The following is an 18,004-nucleotide window of genomic DNA, read 5'->3' as shown; positions in this document are numbered from 1 at the left end:
AAGATATAAATATTTGCCTGGATATAATATCTGTATTCCAAGGATTGTGGAAAACATTTAATTATGAATTAAGAGGCTCTAGCTAAACCTGTCAGAAGTATAGATGAAGTGCATTGTGCAAAAATATTGAATTATTAATATATTCAAGCAAAAAAGGACTTCATTAATCTCATGTACTCCATACATTCAGACTCCAGACATTGGTTCAGTCCTTCTAATACAAATTCAACAGCTAAATGATTTTATGGAAATTATTTTCAAATCATTATTTTCTTTTTTTACATAATCTCTCTCTACACTGAACTTCAGCCAGTTAATTGATAATGATGGCAAAACTAGAGTTCATCACCAAACTACTATTTACCATTTTCTTCATAAAACAGCATATGGTAGCTACTGCGCTCCCGTGCACAAGCATGCCACTGCCGAAGCAGAGTAATTATACTATTATCATGTAAAGAACCTTTCTGTTGCATTCAGTCTCAGTCATAATCTGAGCAAAGAAACATAACATGTTCATTTTACTTTGCTTCTACCTGTGTAGCTCTATCATGAAATAATCCTTTGAATCCATGCAGTTTTAATCATTTGCATGTCCCGTATGTTTCATGATTTTACATGTGTGGCCTGTAGCATTCCTTTGAAAGTGTTCCAGATCATGTGAGTCACATGACCTGACCTTTCTGACCATCGGAAAAAAAAAAAAAAAATGATGTGAGGACAACGCTATAATCGAAATTAATTTGGAGTGTAATATGAGTAATAACTAAAATGAAATATAAATACAACAAAATGTGAAATTTGATAATTTACTGAGTGTAATTTAGATTTTGGAATTGTTACTGGCAATTTTTGGTACAGTTTTTTTTTTCTCAGTCTCACAGCTACCTCACTGTTACATGCAAGGCTTTGTCCTGTATCATCATCTGTAGCACCTGACACTGTACATTCACCTGCTGTCAGCAATTACATTCTCTCATCTATGTCAGGTTAATTTCTGACAATAGGACTCAAAGTTTGGCTGTTTGAAATTCTTCTTTCTGCTAACATTTCTGTGAAGAAAACTTTCCACAAACAGAGCAGAACAGGTATTCTTTTTATATTTTTAGGGATGTTTATGATTCTACTGATATGTTCTCATAGGTACACTTACCTCTTCGTGAACATGACATTCATCAGGCTGAAACTAGAATTCTAATAAGTTTGTGCTGTTAGTAGAGTTGGCTAAATCAGACTTGGAACACTGATACAAGAAACCCACAAAGAAAAAAGTATAAAATTGAGAAGAGGAAAAAAAACTTCAAAATATGAGCAGAAAACCAGGGGCCAGATGTATAATACCTCCTCAACTAGTGTTTATAAAAGAAGAATGTGCAGTGACAACGACAACCTTGCATCCTGATGCAAGATGAGGAGGTGGACAGAGTAAAACATTGTTTCACTGATTGTTTTATTATCCTGCAGTCTTCTCAGTAAGATATCACTGAATTTTATCTTTCTGTTAACATTGGAGCCATTATGTCCAAGTAAATTATCTTTCATTTGATCCTGAAATGTGAAGCCTTTGTGAATTCTACTTCCAAAGGAGGTCTCATAGATTAACCATCGATCACCCCTTTGATGCTCCATACTGATGTCTGAAATATAACTGCGATGATAGCGTACAGGTAGAGATGCCGAATGGGTTCAGGCACTATAAATAGCCACAGCTGTGCATTACAGCATGTGAAGTGACAGCTGTCCTGATGGAGAACGTTGCTAATGCAACACCATGCCTTAAAAATCTACTTTCTTCCTCTTTGCCCACTTTCTCATAAAAAGCCCAATAAGAGCAGGCACAAGTATCGATAAACAATCAGATGTTCATTTCACATCCATTTCTGTATAATTGTGGGAATGGAAACAAAGCTCCAGCAGCTGTACTTCTACATTTATAAAACATTACCAGGCATACACACAGCTTCATAAATCTGCCAAAAACCATGTGCAAGCTCATTTCTGTCTTTGCAGCTACATCTTAGTCATGAATCTACACAGAGCTTTATGCATTTGGCCCCAGGTCTAGTTGAATCACCACACTTAGACATTCTGCTTGTTACCACTGGACAGTGTGTCAAGGTCAAATGATGTTCAGATTATCTCACACGTACATTTGTCATTAGTTACATTGGTAAATGCCACTTGTGACGCCAGTGAGTGATATTGTGTTAGATTTGTATTAACATCCCATGACACTTCCTAGAAGACCAGATCAGTGCTTGTCTTACATATGAATATGACTGTCCTGGCATCTGTGAAGGGTTGAGGACAGTGCTCCTCCTCCTCATCCCTCCACCAATCAGTAGTAGTCTGTCAGTGCAGTATCAGAGCTTTCCTTCATGGTTCCACATGAAACGTCAGTCTTTACAGTGACTTAGTTTAAAAGACAAATTTTTCACACCTTTGATTAAGATCTTATAACATTGTCAATATTTGGTAGTGCAGTCTTTCTCACAGTGGTGCAGTGGTGAATTAGACTAGTTGTCTAAACTTTTCCTGTAAAGACTGTTTTGTTGTATTTATTTATGGACATGAAAATCCATTTTCGCAATGTTCCATAATTTCCAGCCATTAATAGGAATCCAATCAGCAATTTCTATTCTTCAATCCAGTATGAAGACTTCTACTGGACAGCAGGCAGGGGGAGCTATGCAGCCACATGTCCAATCAGGTATATGTTGTCATACAGGTGGCCAACGAAGTCATCTGAGACATTATGTGCTGCTCGGCGAGTGTTCCTGATAAACTCCCTCTTGGACATTTTGTTTTTGACATGGGGGCTGGACAGGTCAATGGAGAGCAGGATCAGACTGTAGCACAGCACATACACAGCATCTGCAGAGAGATAATAGTAAACTGTGAGCAAACAAGGTTCTTTTTGATTCTCACAAGCTTTCACACTGAACTGAAACAAGATAATAAATATTATTCTTTCCACCTGTTAGTCATTTGAATATTGCTGTTTGCAATCCTTTCCAGATGGATTAGAGGGATCACAGTGAAATGAAAATGCTGACTGCAAAAAGGCAGCCATCCCTCAATCTCTAGTTTTAGGCTCTGAACCATTACAATAATCCTGCTAATCATACAAGTAGGTCTGAGGAGTTAACAGTAACTGAGTCAGGATCTGTATGGTATGCTGACAGTACCAAAGCCCTTAGCTGGTAAATGCACAGTTCATTAATAATACTGGGTCTTCCGGTTGTGCGGAGCCATGTGAAGACGTGTTTGAGCCCGGCTCTTCTGTAAACTGTTACAATTTCAAGAACAACACTTCAATTTCAGTGCACATTTGACCTGGACTGAGGTCATTTCAGTTTCTGTTCACCTGAGATGGTATATAGCCTTTTATCAGTGAACTACTTCCAAAATGCCTAAAATTCAAAGCGCCACGAACGTCCAACCCCAAGAAACTAACGACAGTGCTAATGCTAGCGCGCAACAAGCAATACTAGTAATCATCAGTAAACTCAGAGAGGAACTTATAGAAAAAATTGCAAGTACTGCGTCTGCCTACTCGGTCCAACTTTGCGGATTACAGGACACTGTGGAAAAGATGAGCGCCACCGTGGAGGCTACAGCGGGTCGGGTGTTGGAATGTGTTGGAATCAGCGGTGAGTGGCGATTCCGATGCTATTAGTACCCTGGAGGCAGAGATGCTAGCATTAAAGAGAGAGGTGTCTACTCTAAAGGAGCAGTGGACCTGGAGGCGAGGTCCTGTCGCTGCAATATCCGAATCATGGGAGTGAAAGATGGACGGGAAAATGGTGAAAGATTGTCCGCCTTTGTTGCACATCTGCTGAAAGAGACACTGGCCCTCGATAAACCACCGCTTTTGGAACGAGCGCACCGTATTCTCCGCAGCAAACCCACCGATGAGAACGCGCCGCCTTGGGTGATAATTGTTCGATGTCATTATTTTGGGGAAAAAGAAGCTATTCTTCGCAAGGCAATGCAGCGCTGTCCAATTACAACAGTGGGAGGTGACAAGATCTCGGTCCTCCTGGAGTATACGCAGGCACTGAGTAAGCAGCGGGCAACTTTCACTGAAATAAGGGCACTGCTACGAAACCATGACAGCGTCCGTTATGGTCTTTTGTTCCCGGCCACCCCGAACGGAAAGGAGGCTTGCTTCAAGGACCCGGGACAGGGAAAAGATGTCATAGTGAAAAATCTGTCACCAAATAGTGACTAGACATAAAAGATATGATGGCACGACCGACCTGAATGGCAACTGGACTGGTAAAATCACCTGCAAATGACTTTTAAGGAAAAAACAAAAACGCATGTGCAGGTATGTTGAAATTTACTCTTAGAGAACAAGTGCACGGCTAAACCTATGGGGCGAGAGACACTCTCTTTTGTCCTTCTCCCACTCTCAGTTTTGGGTCAAATTGTGAATTGGGACCGCTCTCACCCAAGTCACGCTGTCACTTCATTAAATAACTCTTCCCAGTCTATTAATGCATTTCTGCAGACCTACGGGATGGTAGATCCTTGGAGCTTAGACACCAGACTTTTGGTAGATGAGGAATTTGTGCAGTTAATCAACACACAAATTGATTTTTCTTGAAACAAACAGCTCCCCTGATGTAAGTTACACCCTTTTGTGGGAATCATTTAAGGCCTTCATAAGGGGGCAAGTAATTTCCTATTGTGCAAGTCGCTCGAAGACAAAAATGAAGCGTTTCTTAGACATTATTGACAGACTGAAATCAACCTCACCATGTGCAGATCTTTTGAAGGAGAGATCATTACTCCAAGCTGAATATGACCTCTTGATGAATGAAAGGGCCTTAGACATGCATTTGAATCACAACAGCAATACTTTGAGCATGGGGAAAGTGGCAGCAAGATGTTAAGTCATCAGCTAAAACAAATGGCTGCAGCAAATCACATATCAGCGGTTAAAGATAAAGACGGTAATATGGTCACAACTGGGAATTAATGATCAATTTAAGGCATTTTATGAGGAGTTATACACCTCTGAACAGTGTGAAGAAGGGCCAGTAGAGGATTTCTTTAGGAGGATCAGAGTTCCTAGGTTAGAGGATGCAGACAGAGACAGTATAGAGGGTGGAGCACAGCTAGTGGAAATAGAACAGGGGCCAGATGGATTTCCAATAGAATTCTATCGAACTTTCACGCTGAAACTCCTCCCATTCTTATGTAAAGTTTATGATGAAGCCTTCAGGGTCAAATCTCTTCCTCCAATGATGACACAGGCTACCATCTCAGTGCTTCTCAAGAGTGATAAAGACCCACTGCAATGCGAATCTTATTGTCCAGTGAGCTTGCTTTGCTGTGACTATAAAATATTAAGTAGGGTATTAGCAGACAGATAGGAGCGAGTGCTAGACAAAATCATTCATGCTGATCAAACAGGGTTTATAAGGGGTAGACAGCTGTATAGTGATCTTCGCCTTGTATACAATGTAATGTATCTTCCAGGTAGTAATAATGTCCCTGAGGCTATTATTGCATTGGATGCCCATAAAGAATTAGACAGAATTGAGCATAAATATTTGATTTCGTCCCTAAAAATTTTGGATTTGGACCTTCGTTCTGTTCTTGGGTGAATCTGTTGTACATCGGCCCACAAGCTGCCATCAGGACGAACAGTAATATGTCAAAATATTTCTCCTTATTTAGAGCGACTAGACAGTGGTGTCCCCTGTCCCCTCTGCTCTTCAATGTTGCCATTGAGCCCTTGGCGGTTTCATAGAGCACATTAACAGGAATTAGCAGAGGAGGACACGTACACAAACTTGTACTATATACAGATGACCTCCTTCTTTTTTTGTCTGACCCCAGAAACTCCATCCCAAGTGCTCTGAAAACCATCACAGATTTTGGACTAATTTCAGGATACAAAATAAATATGGCAAAAAGCCTAATCTTCCAAGTCAATGATAAAGCTAGTCAAATGCAATTGGAGACTTATCAATTTAAGTAAAGACAAATGTACCAATTTGAGAGTGTCGGTGACGAAACATTATAGGGACCTGTTTAATCACAATTTCGAACCAGCTGTAATACAAGCAAAAAAAGAAATGGAACGATGGTCAACACTTCCTCTGTCAATGGCTGAAAGCATAAATTCAGTAACGATGGTAATATTGCCAAAATTCTTATTTCTCCTCCAGACCATTCCACTACTCATAGCAAAGTCATTTTTTAAAGAAATGGATAGGCCTACTTCATTGTATATTTGTAATAAGAAGATACCACGTATCAGAAAGGAGTGCTTGGAAAGATGGAAGAAGAAAGGAGGGTTGACCATGCCAAATTACAGGCATTACTACTAGGCAGCTAACATGTCCAAGTTGAATATTTTGATGCAGCCTATTGACACGACTTTCCAGCTCTGGACTAGAAAAGGGGTAGGCTTAGTCAGGGATTTTTTCAGAGAAGGCAACTTCATGTCATTTCTGCAGTTAAGGGCGGAACTCAATATTCCACAATCACATTTTTTCAGATACCTGCAAGTCTGAAGCTTTAGCAAAGAAACATTTTTCCCCTTCTCTTCAAAACATACAGAGTGGCTGGTTAGAAGAATGCTTTAAGGTTGATCCTTTCCGGGGGGGTGTTTGTCTGCTATATATGAGATGTTGCAAAAGGCAGCAACCCCCTCTTTGGACCATATCAAACAGCAGTGGGAGGCGGAATTAGGCTTTGGTCTTTCTGCGACAGAAGGGAGAAGGGCAGTTGGCTGGGTGCATAACTCATCTATTTGTATCAGATATGGTCTCCTCCAATTTAAGGTACTACACAGACTCCATCTATCAAATAGCAGGCTTGCCAGACTGTTTCTGGAAACCAGTGAGAACTGCCCTAGTTGTAAATGTGACCCTTAGCCATATGTTTTGGTCCTGCCCAACATTGAAAGACTTTTGGGAGGGGGTTTTTAACACCATCACTGCAGTGTGGAAAATAAAAATTCCACCGAACCCTGTCGCAGCCTTATTTGGGGGGGTGCAAATGCACTATAAGATCTCAGCCACCAACGCCACAGCAGTGGCCTTTGCTCCACTTCTGGCACGGCGGAATATCCTGCTTAAATGGAAAAAGTCAATACCCCTTCCAATGAACGATGGGTGATGGACATGATGGCTCATCTAAAGGTGGAACAATTAAGATTCATAATATAAGGCTCGGAGGGAAAGTTCAGAGAGCTTTGGCGGTCATTTCTGCTGCATGTTGAGAAACTCCCTGTGTAACTCCCTTGAGTAAATAATTACAAGGGCCCTGTGATTTTGGATTTTTAATTATTTATGCAGCTATTTTTGTAATTTTATTTATTTATTCATTTATTTTGTATTTTTATCATTTTCATTTTATTTATTTCTATTTATCTATCTTTATTTATTCATTTATTTATTTATTTTATTGGGGTGTGTGTGTGCAAAGCATTGACATTGTTGAATGTTTTCATACTGTATAATTGTGAAAAATCCAATAAAAATATTCATATATTCATACATATATACATATATATATATATATATATATATATATATATATATATATATATATATATGTATATATGTATATATATATATATATATATATATATGTATATATATATATATATATATATATATATATATATATATATATATACATACATATATATATATACATATATACATACATATATATATATATATATAATACTGAAGCCAGAGATTACTTGACAATAAAACCTGGACAGTTTCCCCCTCATTTAGTGGTTGAGCCAATGGGTCAGAGGTGAAGCTGATTCAATTCCACTTCTACTCACACTGGAGTTTTTGACCTTCTAGCTGCAGGGATTAATAGCGATGTGTGGTTAGGGTCAGGATAAATTAGCCATTAAAGGTCCAAAGAGGATGCCTCTGAAGGTCATCAACCTCAACTCCAAATTTTGACATGTACACCACAATGTTTTAAATCTAATTCCACTGCCTAATCATTTTCTTAAAGCATTTATGTTCTATGGAGAAAAAAAGCCTCTTTTATTTGGGCAAAGCCCACAGGTTTCCTCTACTGCCACCTTCTGGTCAAACTGCAACTGTACACGTACACTGTTATGTACAAATGGATGGTTTTCTCCCATAACAAAAAAAAGAGTTAAGTATTTTTGGTGTTTCACTTAATAGTTTATTTTGTGACATATTGGAATTTCTTTCTCTCTCTCTTTAATGACCAAATTAAATGTGTCCTTACCCTTCAAAACAAATGTCGGTTTCTTAATTTAAAAAGTATCATCAAATGAAAATCAATAAAATGTTAGATAACAGCATGACATTGTCTGTATACATTTAGGCAGTGGTGGGAATGGTCAGGTTCTGCTGGGGGAAGAATACCACAGGGGCTAGTTTATATTAACAGATACATTTTACTCATTACATTGAAGAAAATTTCTCACTTAACTGATTATATCTCCTTTATTAAATGAATGATAGACATGTTATGCTTTCAATTTGATCATTTCCATTTATCCATTTCTTATCATTTAAATTTCATCTTTCTTTTTAAGTTTAATTACAACCTGACTACTTCTCATGATGTAAACATATAACATCACTGTATCTCTTTCTAATTGTATTTGTACTTTCAATATTCAACTATGACCAAAAGTATGTACGATCAGAGGACACTCTGAGCAGTCTCAAACTGGAGCTGTGATATTCTGTATTACCACAGCCCCGTCTGTGATTGAGAGAACGTTGACCGTTGGACATGAAGAAACACTGAATGGAGGGGAACTTGAGGTGCGACCTGATAGTTGGCTGTAGCAATCACTCCTCCAATAGGATAGTGGTTTTAGGATACGGGCAGATGACAGAAGTCGTATTGTCACAGTGGGTATTCAGTATATCTGTGTGTGTGTGACAGTACTAACCAGGACTGAGGCCTAGCTCTCGGACAAGATCAGGGTTACAGGTACAAAACCTGTGGCTGAACTTGGTGATGAGGGTTTCTAGATACTCTCCTCTCTCCTCTGGTGCGTGTATGTGTCTGAAGAAGTCTCGGAGAGCGTTAGGAAGGAACTGGTTACGGAAGTTATGAAGGGTCACCAACTCGTCCAGGACATCCCGTCTGCACACACAAGCACAAATACAAATTAAACGGCACTATAAAAGCAAAGGTTTTTAATATGTATATGTATAATGACAGTTGCTGAATTATTTGTTGTGGATTTGTATTATCACAGAACAAAGGGCAAAATAAATGTGCATTTAATCTCATTGTAGACACACTAAATAAACACAACTCCACAGTGGTGTAATTAAACCACTTACAACCAGATTGGCATTCATCACTATAGGTCAAGGGCAGACTTTCCTCATACATACAGAAGCATTTGATAATACAGCTGTTGTCACAGAAGTATTTGGTACAAAAAGTCTGTCATTGGTATTCTGCGTGTTTGTGCATTTATTTGTTAACCTCTCATCCAGGTAAATCCTCAGCATCTTCCAGTTGAGCCGTCTGGTGTAGAAGATGAACTTAGCCAGCTCAGTCGGATGATCCACTAGTATACCATTAGACATGAAATAATTGATACCCTAAAGAGAGAGCGAGAGAGAGAGAGAGAGAGAGAGAGAGAGAGAGAGAGAGAGAGAGAGAGAGAGAGAGAGAGAGAGAGACACACACACACACACACGCACACACACACAGCTTTTGATTGTGATATCAAACACTGAATTTTGTAGTGACATCATTGTTGCACACTTAACACTCAAATATGCACATGCATATGCATACTACACACAGCCAGGAGATAACATGCATGTTTAGGACAAGAGATCTCTGATGCTGGGGCTTGTGTTACCTCCTGTGGGTTAGCATTGAATGTCAGGCTGCCTTCATCTAGTTTTAGGTATAGTCTTCTATATGAAAAACCAGCAGGTAGTCTTCTGTTGTAGATGGAGCAGTGTCCCCATGTGGACTTACAAAGCCTAGTGAATTGAGACACATGGATTATAGAAGAGAATCAATTATTAAGAACACAACAGAATTTTACATGTAACAAGAAAAGGTGCGCCATAGAAAACACGAGACGAAGACAACAGTTGACCGTCACAATTGTGTAGTCAGCTGTTGGCAAAATATGTCATTTATTTTGAAACACTGAACTTTCTGTCTCTTAAGTCTAGCTGTCATCATTTATTTTGGATGTCAGTTTAGCAGATCTCACAACACAGCGGCTGGTCACCAAGAAGCATTCATGAAGTTCAATCAAACCGCCACCTCATTACGTTAATCACCACAATAAGATCATAGAAACTAGTAGAAGCTCCTTACCCCTGCCATAGATATTCGTCATTTCCCAATTCCTGCCAAACACAGCCGGCCAGGCACAGATCAGTAGCATTCAGATATGACAGTATGGTGATGCCTAATTCAGGTGGCAACATCTCCAAATCTATAAAACCGTGCTGCTCTTTACCTACAGATGCCAAGAAAAATGAAGAGACAGCCAAAAAATTGAAAACAAGCTAAGTGACACCTGCCACAAAAATTTACACACAAAACAATTTCTTACAATCAGGTTTTATGTTGTTTGCATCTTTGCTACAATGATGCCATACAGCAGGATGGTCCTCGGATGTTCTCAATGTGATTTCATATCAAGAGCCAGGGGTATGAAAGTGTTGTAATTTGTATGCATGTTAACCTTATGATAGTCTAGTAATGAACAGTGCCTCTAACCCAGTGTCCTTAGGTATATGCTCAAGTCCCTGTTATTTGATCACCTTTCAGGAGCCCTTTTCACAGAGAGATGCCACATTATTGCTGCAGCGGTGGTTCACCAATTCTATGCCTATGTTCACAAAGAGCAAAGCATCTCCTCCTTAAAGATGAACCGCTGTAATTCACACAGAAAGCCGGTGCTGCGGCTTCTAAAGAGGCGTGATGGTACACATCATGATGATGACGTCTGTCTGTTTTCAAGGTGCTTCCCTGGTGTCCTCCTGTTAATCTAAACCCGTGGAAAGTTCATAATCATATGGATGCCATTATAATGTGTTGTGATTGAGATCCTGACCCATCAAACATCCTGGAAAGTTACGTTTTTCACTCTAAATTACATAATTAAGTAATCGCCATCAGTACACAGGATGCTGTCTGACTCTGTCACTCATGGGGAGTGAGGCTGTTTTCTGGGGGAAAGTTCACTGAAGTCTCGGTTGGGAGGGCTGACTGTCGCGCTCATTTTTTTTCACTTGAGAGTTAAAGTTTTTTCTCCAGTGACAGGTGCTGTTTATGGGGCAGAAATGTGATGACGAGTCGGTAGAACAAGCGGGAGGACAGATGCTTCTCCGTGTATAACTGAGTATTTTTTTCGTTGCCAAAGACAGTTTCACTTACTACGTTAGTTTTGCACAAAAACCGACTAGATGCCACAGTTTGTTGAACATTTAAATATACAGCTGGATACACTTGTATAATAATGCCTGTTGAAGATTCTTTAAGTTAGATGTGATTTTTAACACTGCATGTCGCATTGTGCATTTCACCATTACATGTGGACAGTTATTGGGTACGACATTTTCAGACTATAATGTCAGGGTTCTCCCCAAACGGTGGAACAACGGCGCTGCACTGCTGTACTGCTAGCTCAGCGCCACTATACTCAGTGTTAGCTGCTTTATAGCGGGTGTTTGTGGGCTGCCGCAGTCTTCTCGTCCATCTGCCCCCCCCGAATGTCTAATAATTCATGCATAATCAGTCATTTCTACTCTGCAGACTTACAGAGGAAGAGGGGCAACCAAAGATGATTAACTCCCCAAAGACTATATTCACAATACATAATAAGAGCATGCAGTGTAATTACAGAATGTTGATACAGAGTTAAGGTGGTTTCTGACCAAATCTGGTGGGTCAGCAAAAACACAGGTCTTCCCCCATTCATTTTTATGAGGGTAGTCTGTTTTGGCTTGCTGCATGGGGTTCAGCTAAATAAAACTGAATCAACTCTTTGAGAAACACAGCCTGACAGTTGCAGTAAGCAATAACACGAGCTGCCGAATAGGCAGCATGACTGACTACATCCTCAGTGGAGATTAACCAAATGTGTCAAATGTATTCACTCAGTTTGTCTTTGTGCACCAGTTAAAACACATCCATGGATGCCGATGCTCACTGTAGAACCAGCATGTTTAATCTACTGTGGCAAAGGCACTGAATGGAAATCAGAGGCAGAGCAGAATGGGTCAGTGGTAGAGTGTGTTATTCAGTATGGCCAAATAGTATGAAGGGAACATAATAGGCATCTCTGAGTAGCGAGATGCTTCACTTGTGATAACTGGGGCCTCTGCAGGTCTCGACCTGCGAGGTCCATATGGTTTTTCCAATGATGACTTTTTCATCCCAAATGATGCATTTTTCACTGCCTGAACATACCCCAAAATTCACCAAAAGTCACACCTGCTGAAAAATGTCATAATCTATTGTTGTCCTCAATTTCCACCACTAGGTGGTGCTATAATCAAGGAAAGTGCGTTTTGGCTCATAATGTCCATATGCTTTGTGCACATTCAAAACCCTTATATCCCTGCTTTCATGGAATTCTATTGAATCTTGTGATATAGGCCACACCCATTTCCGCCTACCGGTTTTTATCGCAATTTCGCAAAATGTCGCAAACCTACTTTTTCAAACTCCTCCCAGGCGATTTCACCAATTTCCACCAAACTTTGCACACAACATCTGTGCACTCTCCTGACAAAAAGTTATTAAAAAGAATTTTGATATTCCAAACAATACTCAAGTTATTCAATAACAGCTTCCTGTCCATTTTGCTCAAAAATATTGCATATCCCCACACTGGTCTATCCGAATGACATGGAACCCAGGTGACTACTTCCCCATGAGCCTCTGTGATAAAATGATAAACTTAGTTTTTCAAACTCCTCCTAGGCCATTTGACCGATTTGCAGCAAACTTTGCAAGTAGCACCTGAGGACAAAACTTATCAAAAGCTTTCACCTACGTCACACCTGGTGGCACGGTCCATTTTGATACTTTGCTCTCAAACCATCAACTCATTATAACCTCCACAAACAATTTGCCATCTACTCCAAATAGCTCAAACACGTAGAGCGTCTTGCCCTGAATACAGCTACGTGGCACATCACAACGGCTGCATGTCTGATGCGCATGGACTGCGAGGGCCCGTTCATTGCTGCTTGAAGCTTTAATTCAGTTTGTTTTTTTGCCCCAGTTTAAAACACACAGTTGCTACCTCAAATCCTGGTGCTTTACTGTTATTTTTAATCCGTCGATGGGGGCAGACGATCCCTAGTAGGACCAACATACTAGCAGCATTACAACATTGCAGCTTCGACTTTCAGCAAACTGGTCAGTCCCACACTGACACATACATGGACCATGGAGTGACACTCCCACATCACCGCACAAGCCTGCAGCATTTCACTACATCACCAGATTTGGTCTGAATGTACCCTTAATAGTACTATTTATGTGCTTCATCTGTGCTGTGTGTGTTCATACCTCCCATACGTGTTCTCAGCAGATGGTAGATATCAGGGCCATAACAATGCTGAGGGGCTCTTTTCTGGAGACCTCCACCTCTCCCTGCAAACGGAAGCAAAAAAATTGAATGTTTTATCTTTTCAAAAATGAATTCAAAAATTTAAACACTGTCCTAACTGCTTCTACTTAGTATGATGTTGTAGTTGGAAACTATCCCAGCATGCAAGGTGGGGCCAAAGACTAATTTAACTTAATAAATAAATGAGTTCATTGGACTTATTTATTACAAAATCATTATTTCATATAATTACTCAGTCTTTTGCTAATTTGTAAAAACCTGAAAACTGGCTAATTCACCATACTGTAAGGTGCTCATGAAATTTAGATATATAAAAATGTGTTTTTTAGTCAAAAAACACAAGGGAGGGAGAGATTCTCCGATTTAGGACAGATCTCTAAACACATGTCCACATGGCCTAGGAACATAACAACAACATGGCAACCTGATTTGAGCAGAACATGCACGTGTGTTGTCATCTATGATATCGATCTGATCCATCTCACTTTGGCAGTAAACTGTGGGTCTAACCTGTGTTATGTGTGTAACCTATGTTACTTTATAGGTTCTCTTTTGTTTTCAGTGCATCCAGTTACTTTTCTTTCTACAGCGACGACTCTACCATGGGTGGAAACAGCATAGTTTTAGTTGTATCTTTTTCATTTTTTGTCCAAAAACATCACTCACACTACAAACAAGGTAATGCTGTTTTAAAAGAGACTTCAACAGAGTTGGTTGTTGATACTGTCCTAGATCTCTGACATTTATCAGTTTGAAGAAAATTTGTCGTCTTCTGTGGCTGGTGGGGTCTATCAAGTATTGTACTGAGAGTAATTATATTTTTGACAAATAACACTATTTCACATTAAAAAGGGTAGTCAAACTATTAACTCCATAGCCTTCACTTTATTCACATCGAATGTGCACAATGCTACCTCAAACGTAAACAGGAACATTGGAAATGAAGCTGATGAGTTTCATATGAATTATATTCAGGTGTGCTCATTTTCATTTGTGCTTGCTGTGCTGATATTGAACGGAAAGTGTCTTTTCTGTGACCAGACTCTTTATTATATTTATTGGAAATTTAAAAAAAGCATTGATGTCCACCATGTCTTGTAGCAGCAGCCCCTCCTAAACTAAGAAAGTCCTGAGCCAAAAGTGTTTTCAATGCTTGGAAAAAGTTTGGATTACCTTGCTCTTGTCCCCCTCCTCCTTGGTCAGCCAGTCGGTCTGCAAGCTCTTCCTGAATCTGCTGCTGTTGTCTGAGAGGCAGCCTCCACAGTCCCTGACCCATCTATATGGCATCACAGTATCACAGAAGAAGAAAGTCATTTAGAGGATAATATATGATTTTTTTCTCATGTTTACTCCAAAGTGCTCGATGCTCAGAATCAAAATCAACTCTTTGGGTTGACACATGGATGTGAAAAATAGGTGACCAACAGCAGAAATGTCTATGTACAAATCAAGTCATTCTGTATATTGAAAGCAACCCTCCCATTGAAAAAAAACATAGCTACTATTCACAGGAATTAAAAGGGCAAATTATAACTGTATCAACTGTAGTTAATAATGGCAGTTACAGTTTTCTTGCTATTTTTGCATTCTGTTCAAGTTGAAAGAACTAGAAACAAATAACTGCTTTTTACCTTTGATAAGTGATGAACATAATTTAATAGATTAAGTATGATTAAGACAAAACTATAGAACATTATATATGTGAAATCCAATCTTAAATATACCTGTAAATCTGTAATTTGTCATTCCATTACTGACTGTTTGGGGTGCCATTTTTTTCTTACTCTCTGCACAAGGATGAAGTCCATCTTGTAAGCAGATGCCCAGTGACAGTCATACAAGTTTATGATTATATTATTATAACATCATGCTTTCACTGTTTAAACAAGATTGCACAGTGCTTAGATATATAGCAGAAAGCACTCACGTGTGACTGAAAAACCTGTTGACTTAAGAGTTTATATCAACCACTGACATACAGTAGTACATACATCCGCAGAATGACAGTCATTGTCAGAATTCTGTACGAACTTCGACGTTAGCTTCGTATGTTAGTCGAGTGTACCAGCTATGTGCCAGCACACAGCAGCAGCACACTGTAGCAGCACAACACAGAGTCGTCATCTGCCTCTCAGTCTGTCTAAAGTCAGCTGTGTTGCATAAACAAATCCATTAGCGTTACACTGTTGTAAACATCAACGTTGGAAACTCGAGCGAGCAAGGTACTGTGAAGTATAGTCCCGCCTTCTGTTAAATACCATTGGCCGCCATTGTCACAACAACATTCAGACTAGAATGTCATTGGCGGAGTTAGCAATCATGCAATCTTTGTTTATTTCTTTTTAATAATCCTAGCGTTAGCTTACCGAGCTAGTTTAACTTGACGAAGACAGCGTTAAACAAGACTGCTTGATTTTGCTGCCATATTAAATGACATTTATAGTGTTTCTTTTACAAGCAGTGTGCCGTATTTCTTATGAGCACAAGGGCACCATAATCGATACCTAACCTACCTGAGTTTTGATATTCCTCTGATAACCGCTTTTCACACAAGGACAGCTGAAACAACGGTGTCCGGCTATTAGACTTCTCCAGCTGTCATTTCATTTTGCAAAGTACAAATTAAAATAGAGCAGATGCTCTTTGTATCGAGGTGAACCTTTCACATATCGTTATATCGTGTTTTCACTGTCTTCCTCCTCCTGTCACCTCTGTCCCTCCCACCTCTCTCCCTCGCCTTTCAATAAAAACAGATTAAATAGAAGAAAATTTGGACTTGTACAATGATGTGTCAAACGCATTAAATTCCCATGTAAGCAGACGCTGCATATGACAAACTGACGGGACCGGACGACCAAAGAAAGTTGGACGTATTAACGGAAAAGGGAGAGCGTAAAGTGCTACGTCTCTTACGTCAACTCGTTATATTACGTGAAAAATACACGCATGCATCACTATGGTGCAGTAGCCAATCCGGCTCTCTTCTGTTGATCAACCGGCAGAAACAAACAAGCTTTAGCTCGCTAGCCAGCTTTCATTAGAAAGAAATCTTGTTGCACTTTCTGGAACGGGGAGAAAGTGACTGTAGAGTAATAAATTAAAGACCATCAATCTAACTGAATCTCAACTTTCAAGTCTACTACATCATTTGTGTTGCCAAAGCACAGGTTTGTAACAGTATAGATCGCGGGTAGTGAATTCGGTTGGAAGAAAAAGCTAGCTAATATTTTGCTAATGTTAGCGTTACGTTAGAATCACAAGTAGCTGATATTTAGCTTAGAAATTGATTAGCGACTAGTTAACGTAAGCTAATGAATCCCCCCCCCCCTTTTTTTTTTATTTGTTACAGAGAAATATGCTGTCCACTGGAGATGTTCAAGGTTGTCTTCGTCAACTAGAAGCTCTCCTTCGTGTGATCAAGTACCCAGGATATGTCGACTACAATGGGTAGGCCATTAAACTACCAGTAACACCAACAGTATGAACAAAACAACAAACAAACAAACAAACAAAAAAAACCAACAACAACAACAAAAACATATATTATTGTCTGCTCACCCCAAAGTCACATCACACAGTAGCACCTGCAGGCACTGAACTTGTCAATAATGTCAATATTTGTAATGTAACGTTGCTTTCTTCCTTGCGTCTTGAATAATGTTAAATTGGTTATCGTGTTTGGTTCAGTTGTTGAAGTTCTTGTTAGCTTGTTTTATCTGCAAAGGTTAAAGGTTTATGGTTTCAAAAGTGTGAATGGCAGTGTTGAGTGTGTTTGATAATAACCTATTGGACACCGGGGTTATAACTTTAAGTGGTAGCTCAACTGTACGCGAGTCAAAAAGCTAAAAACTGGCTAATGGTAACAGTTACCTTTTTCACTTTGCTAGCATGGTCTCTGTGGTTGGATGGTCGCTGGTTTGATTCCCTGGATACCCCGGCTGCACAGGAGGTATCCTTGAGCAAGATACTGAATGTTCTGATGAGCATGGCAGCCTGCCATCAGTTTGTCAATGTGGATGTGTACTTTGAACGGTCATTAGACTGGAAAAAGCTCTGATCTTATTTTTTAAGAGATAAAATGAGTGCAAACCATAATCAAAGTAGTACTATCTCTATACTTGAAATAGAGACTGACCCAAATTTCTCCTCAAGCATGAAATTGAGCTAAGAGCTGGCTACAATTATACTGCCCAGCCTAAGGTATTCTAGGCTCTGCACATTTTCAGTCACAATAGCGATACCATGGTTTGGCTTTTAAGCTGTGACAGCTGCTTAAACTTCAGCTGTTTGCCCCTGTGTGGGAATTGAAAAGTAGACAAGACAGCATTACAACATTTACCAACATTTGGCTTTCCAGCGTGTTCTTTGATTTTAGTAGAGAGCTGTGGTGGATCTGTA

At 39.6% G+C, this 18,004-nt stretch overlaps 2 protein-coding genes across 13 annotated transcripts in view; one reads left to right on the top strand and one right to left on the bottom strand.

Annotated features, from left to right (window-relative positions):
• Positions 1-1,075: 1,075 nt before the first annotated feature.
• On the bottom strand, positions 1,076-17,495 carry fbxo8 (F-box protein 8). Of its 4 annotated transcripts, none has more exons than XM_037100903.1 (8): positions 17,477-17,495; positions 14,780-14,882; positions 13,546-13,629; positions 10,333-10,477; positions 9,860-9,986; positions 9,475-9,593; positions 8,927-9,123; positions 1,076-2,874 (listed from the first exon to the last, which is right to left on the bottom strand). In XM_037100903.1, the coding sequence occupies exons 2-8, from the start codon at positions 14,880-14,882 to the stop codon at positions 2,687-2,689; spliced, it is 963 nt and encodes a 320-aa protein (XP_036956798.1). In that variant the 5' UTR covers positions 17,477-17,495; the 3' UTR covers positions 1,076-2,686. The 4 variants fall into 4 exon arrangements, with proteins under 4 accessions (XP_036956798.1, XP_036956771.1, XP_036956789.1 ...); XM_037100876.1 differs by lacking the exon at positions 17,477-17,495 and adding an exon at positions 16,120-16,412; XM_037100894.1 differs by lacking the exon at positions 17,477-17,495 and adding an exon at positions 15,598-15,735.
• cep44 (centrosomal protein 44) overlaps positions 15,689-18,004 on the top strand; it is a 43,922-nt gene continuing 41,606 nt past the window's right edge. For 2 of the 9 annotated variants that reach the window (XM_037100865.1, XM_037100855.1), the window contains exons 1-2: positions 16,579-16,773; positions 16,956-17,053. In XM_037100865.1, coding sequence (XP_036956760.1) covers positions 16,962-17,053 — 92 coding nt within the window. In that variant the 5' untranslated portion in view covers positions 16,579-16,773; positions 16,956-16,961. Of the gene's footprint in view, positions 15,829-16,576; positions 16,774-16,955; positions 17,054-17,493; positions 17,556-18,004 lie in introns of those variants that run through there. The other 7 variants (XM_037100824.1, XM_037100808.1, XM_037100846.1 and 4 more) reach the window with 7 other exon arrangements.

This window comes from Acanthopagrus latus, chromosome 1 (genome assembly GCF_904848185.1).
Source record: "Acanthopagrus latus isolate v.2019 chromosome 1, fAcaLat1.1, whole genome shotgun sequence".
Taxonomy (NCBI): Eukaryota; Metazoa; Chordata; class Actinopteri; order Spariformes; family Sparidae; genus Acanthopagrus; species Acanthopagrus latus.
Note: the sequence above shows the minus strand (reverse complement) of the source record. Positions and strands in the feature narration are given on the sequence as shown.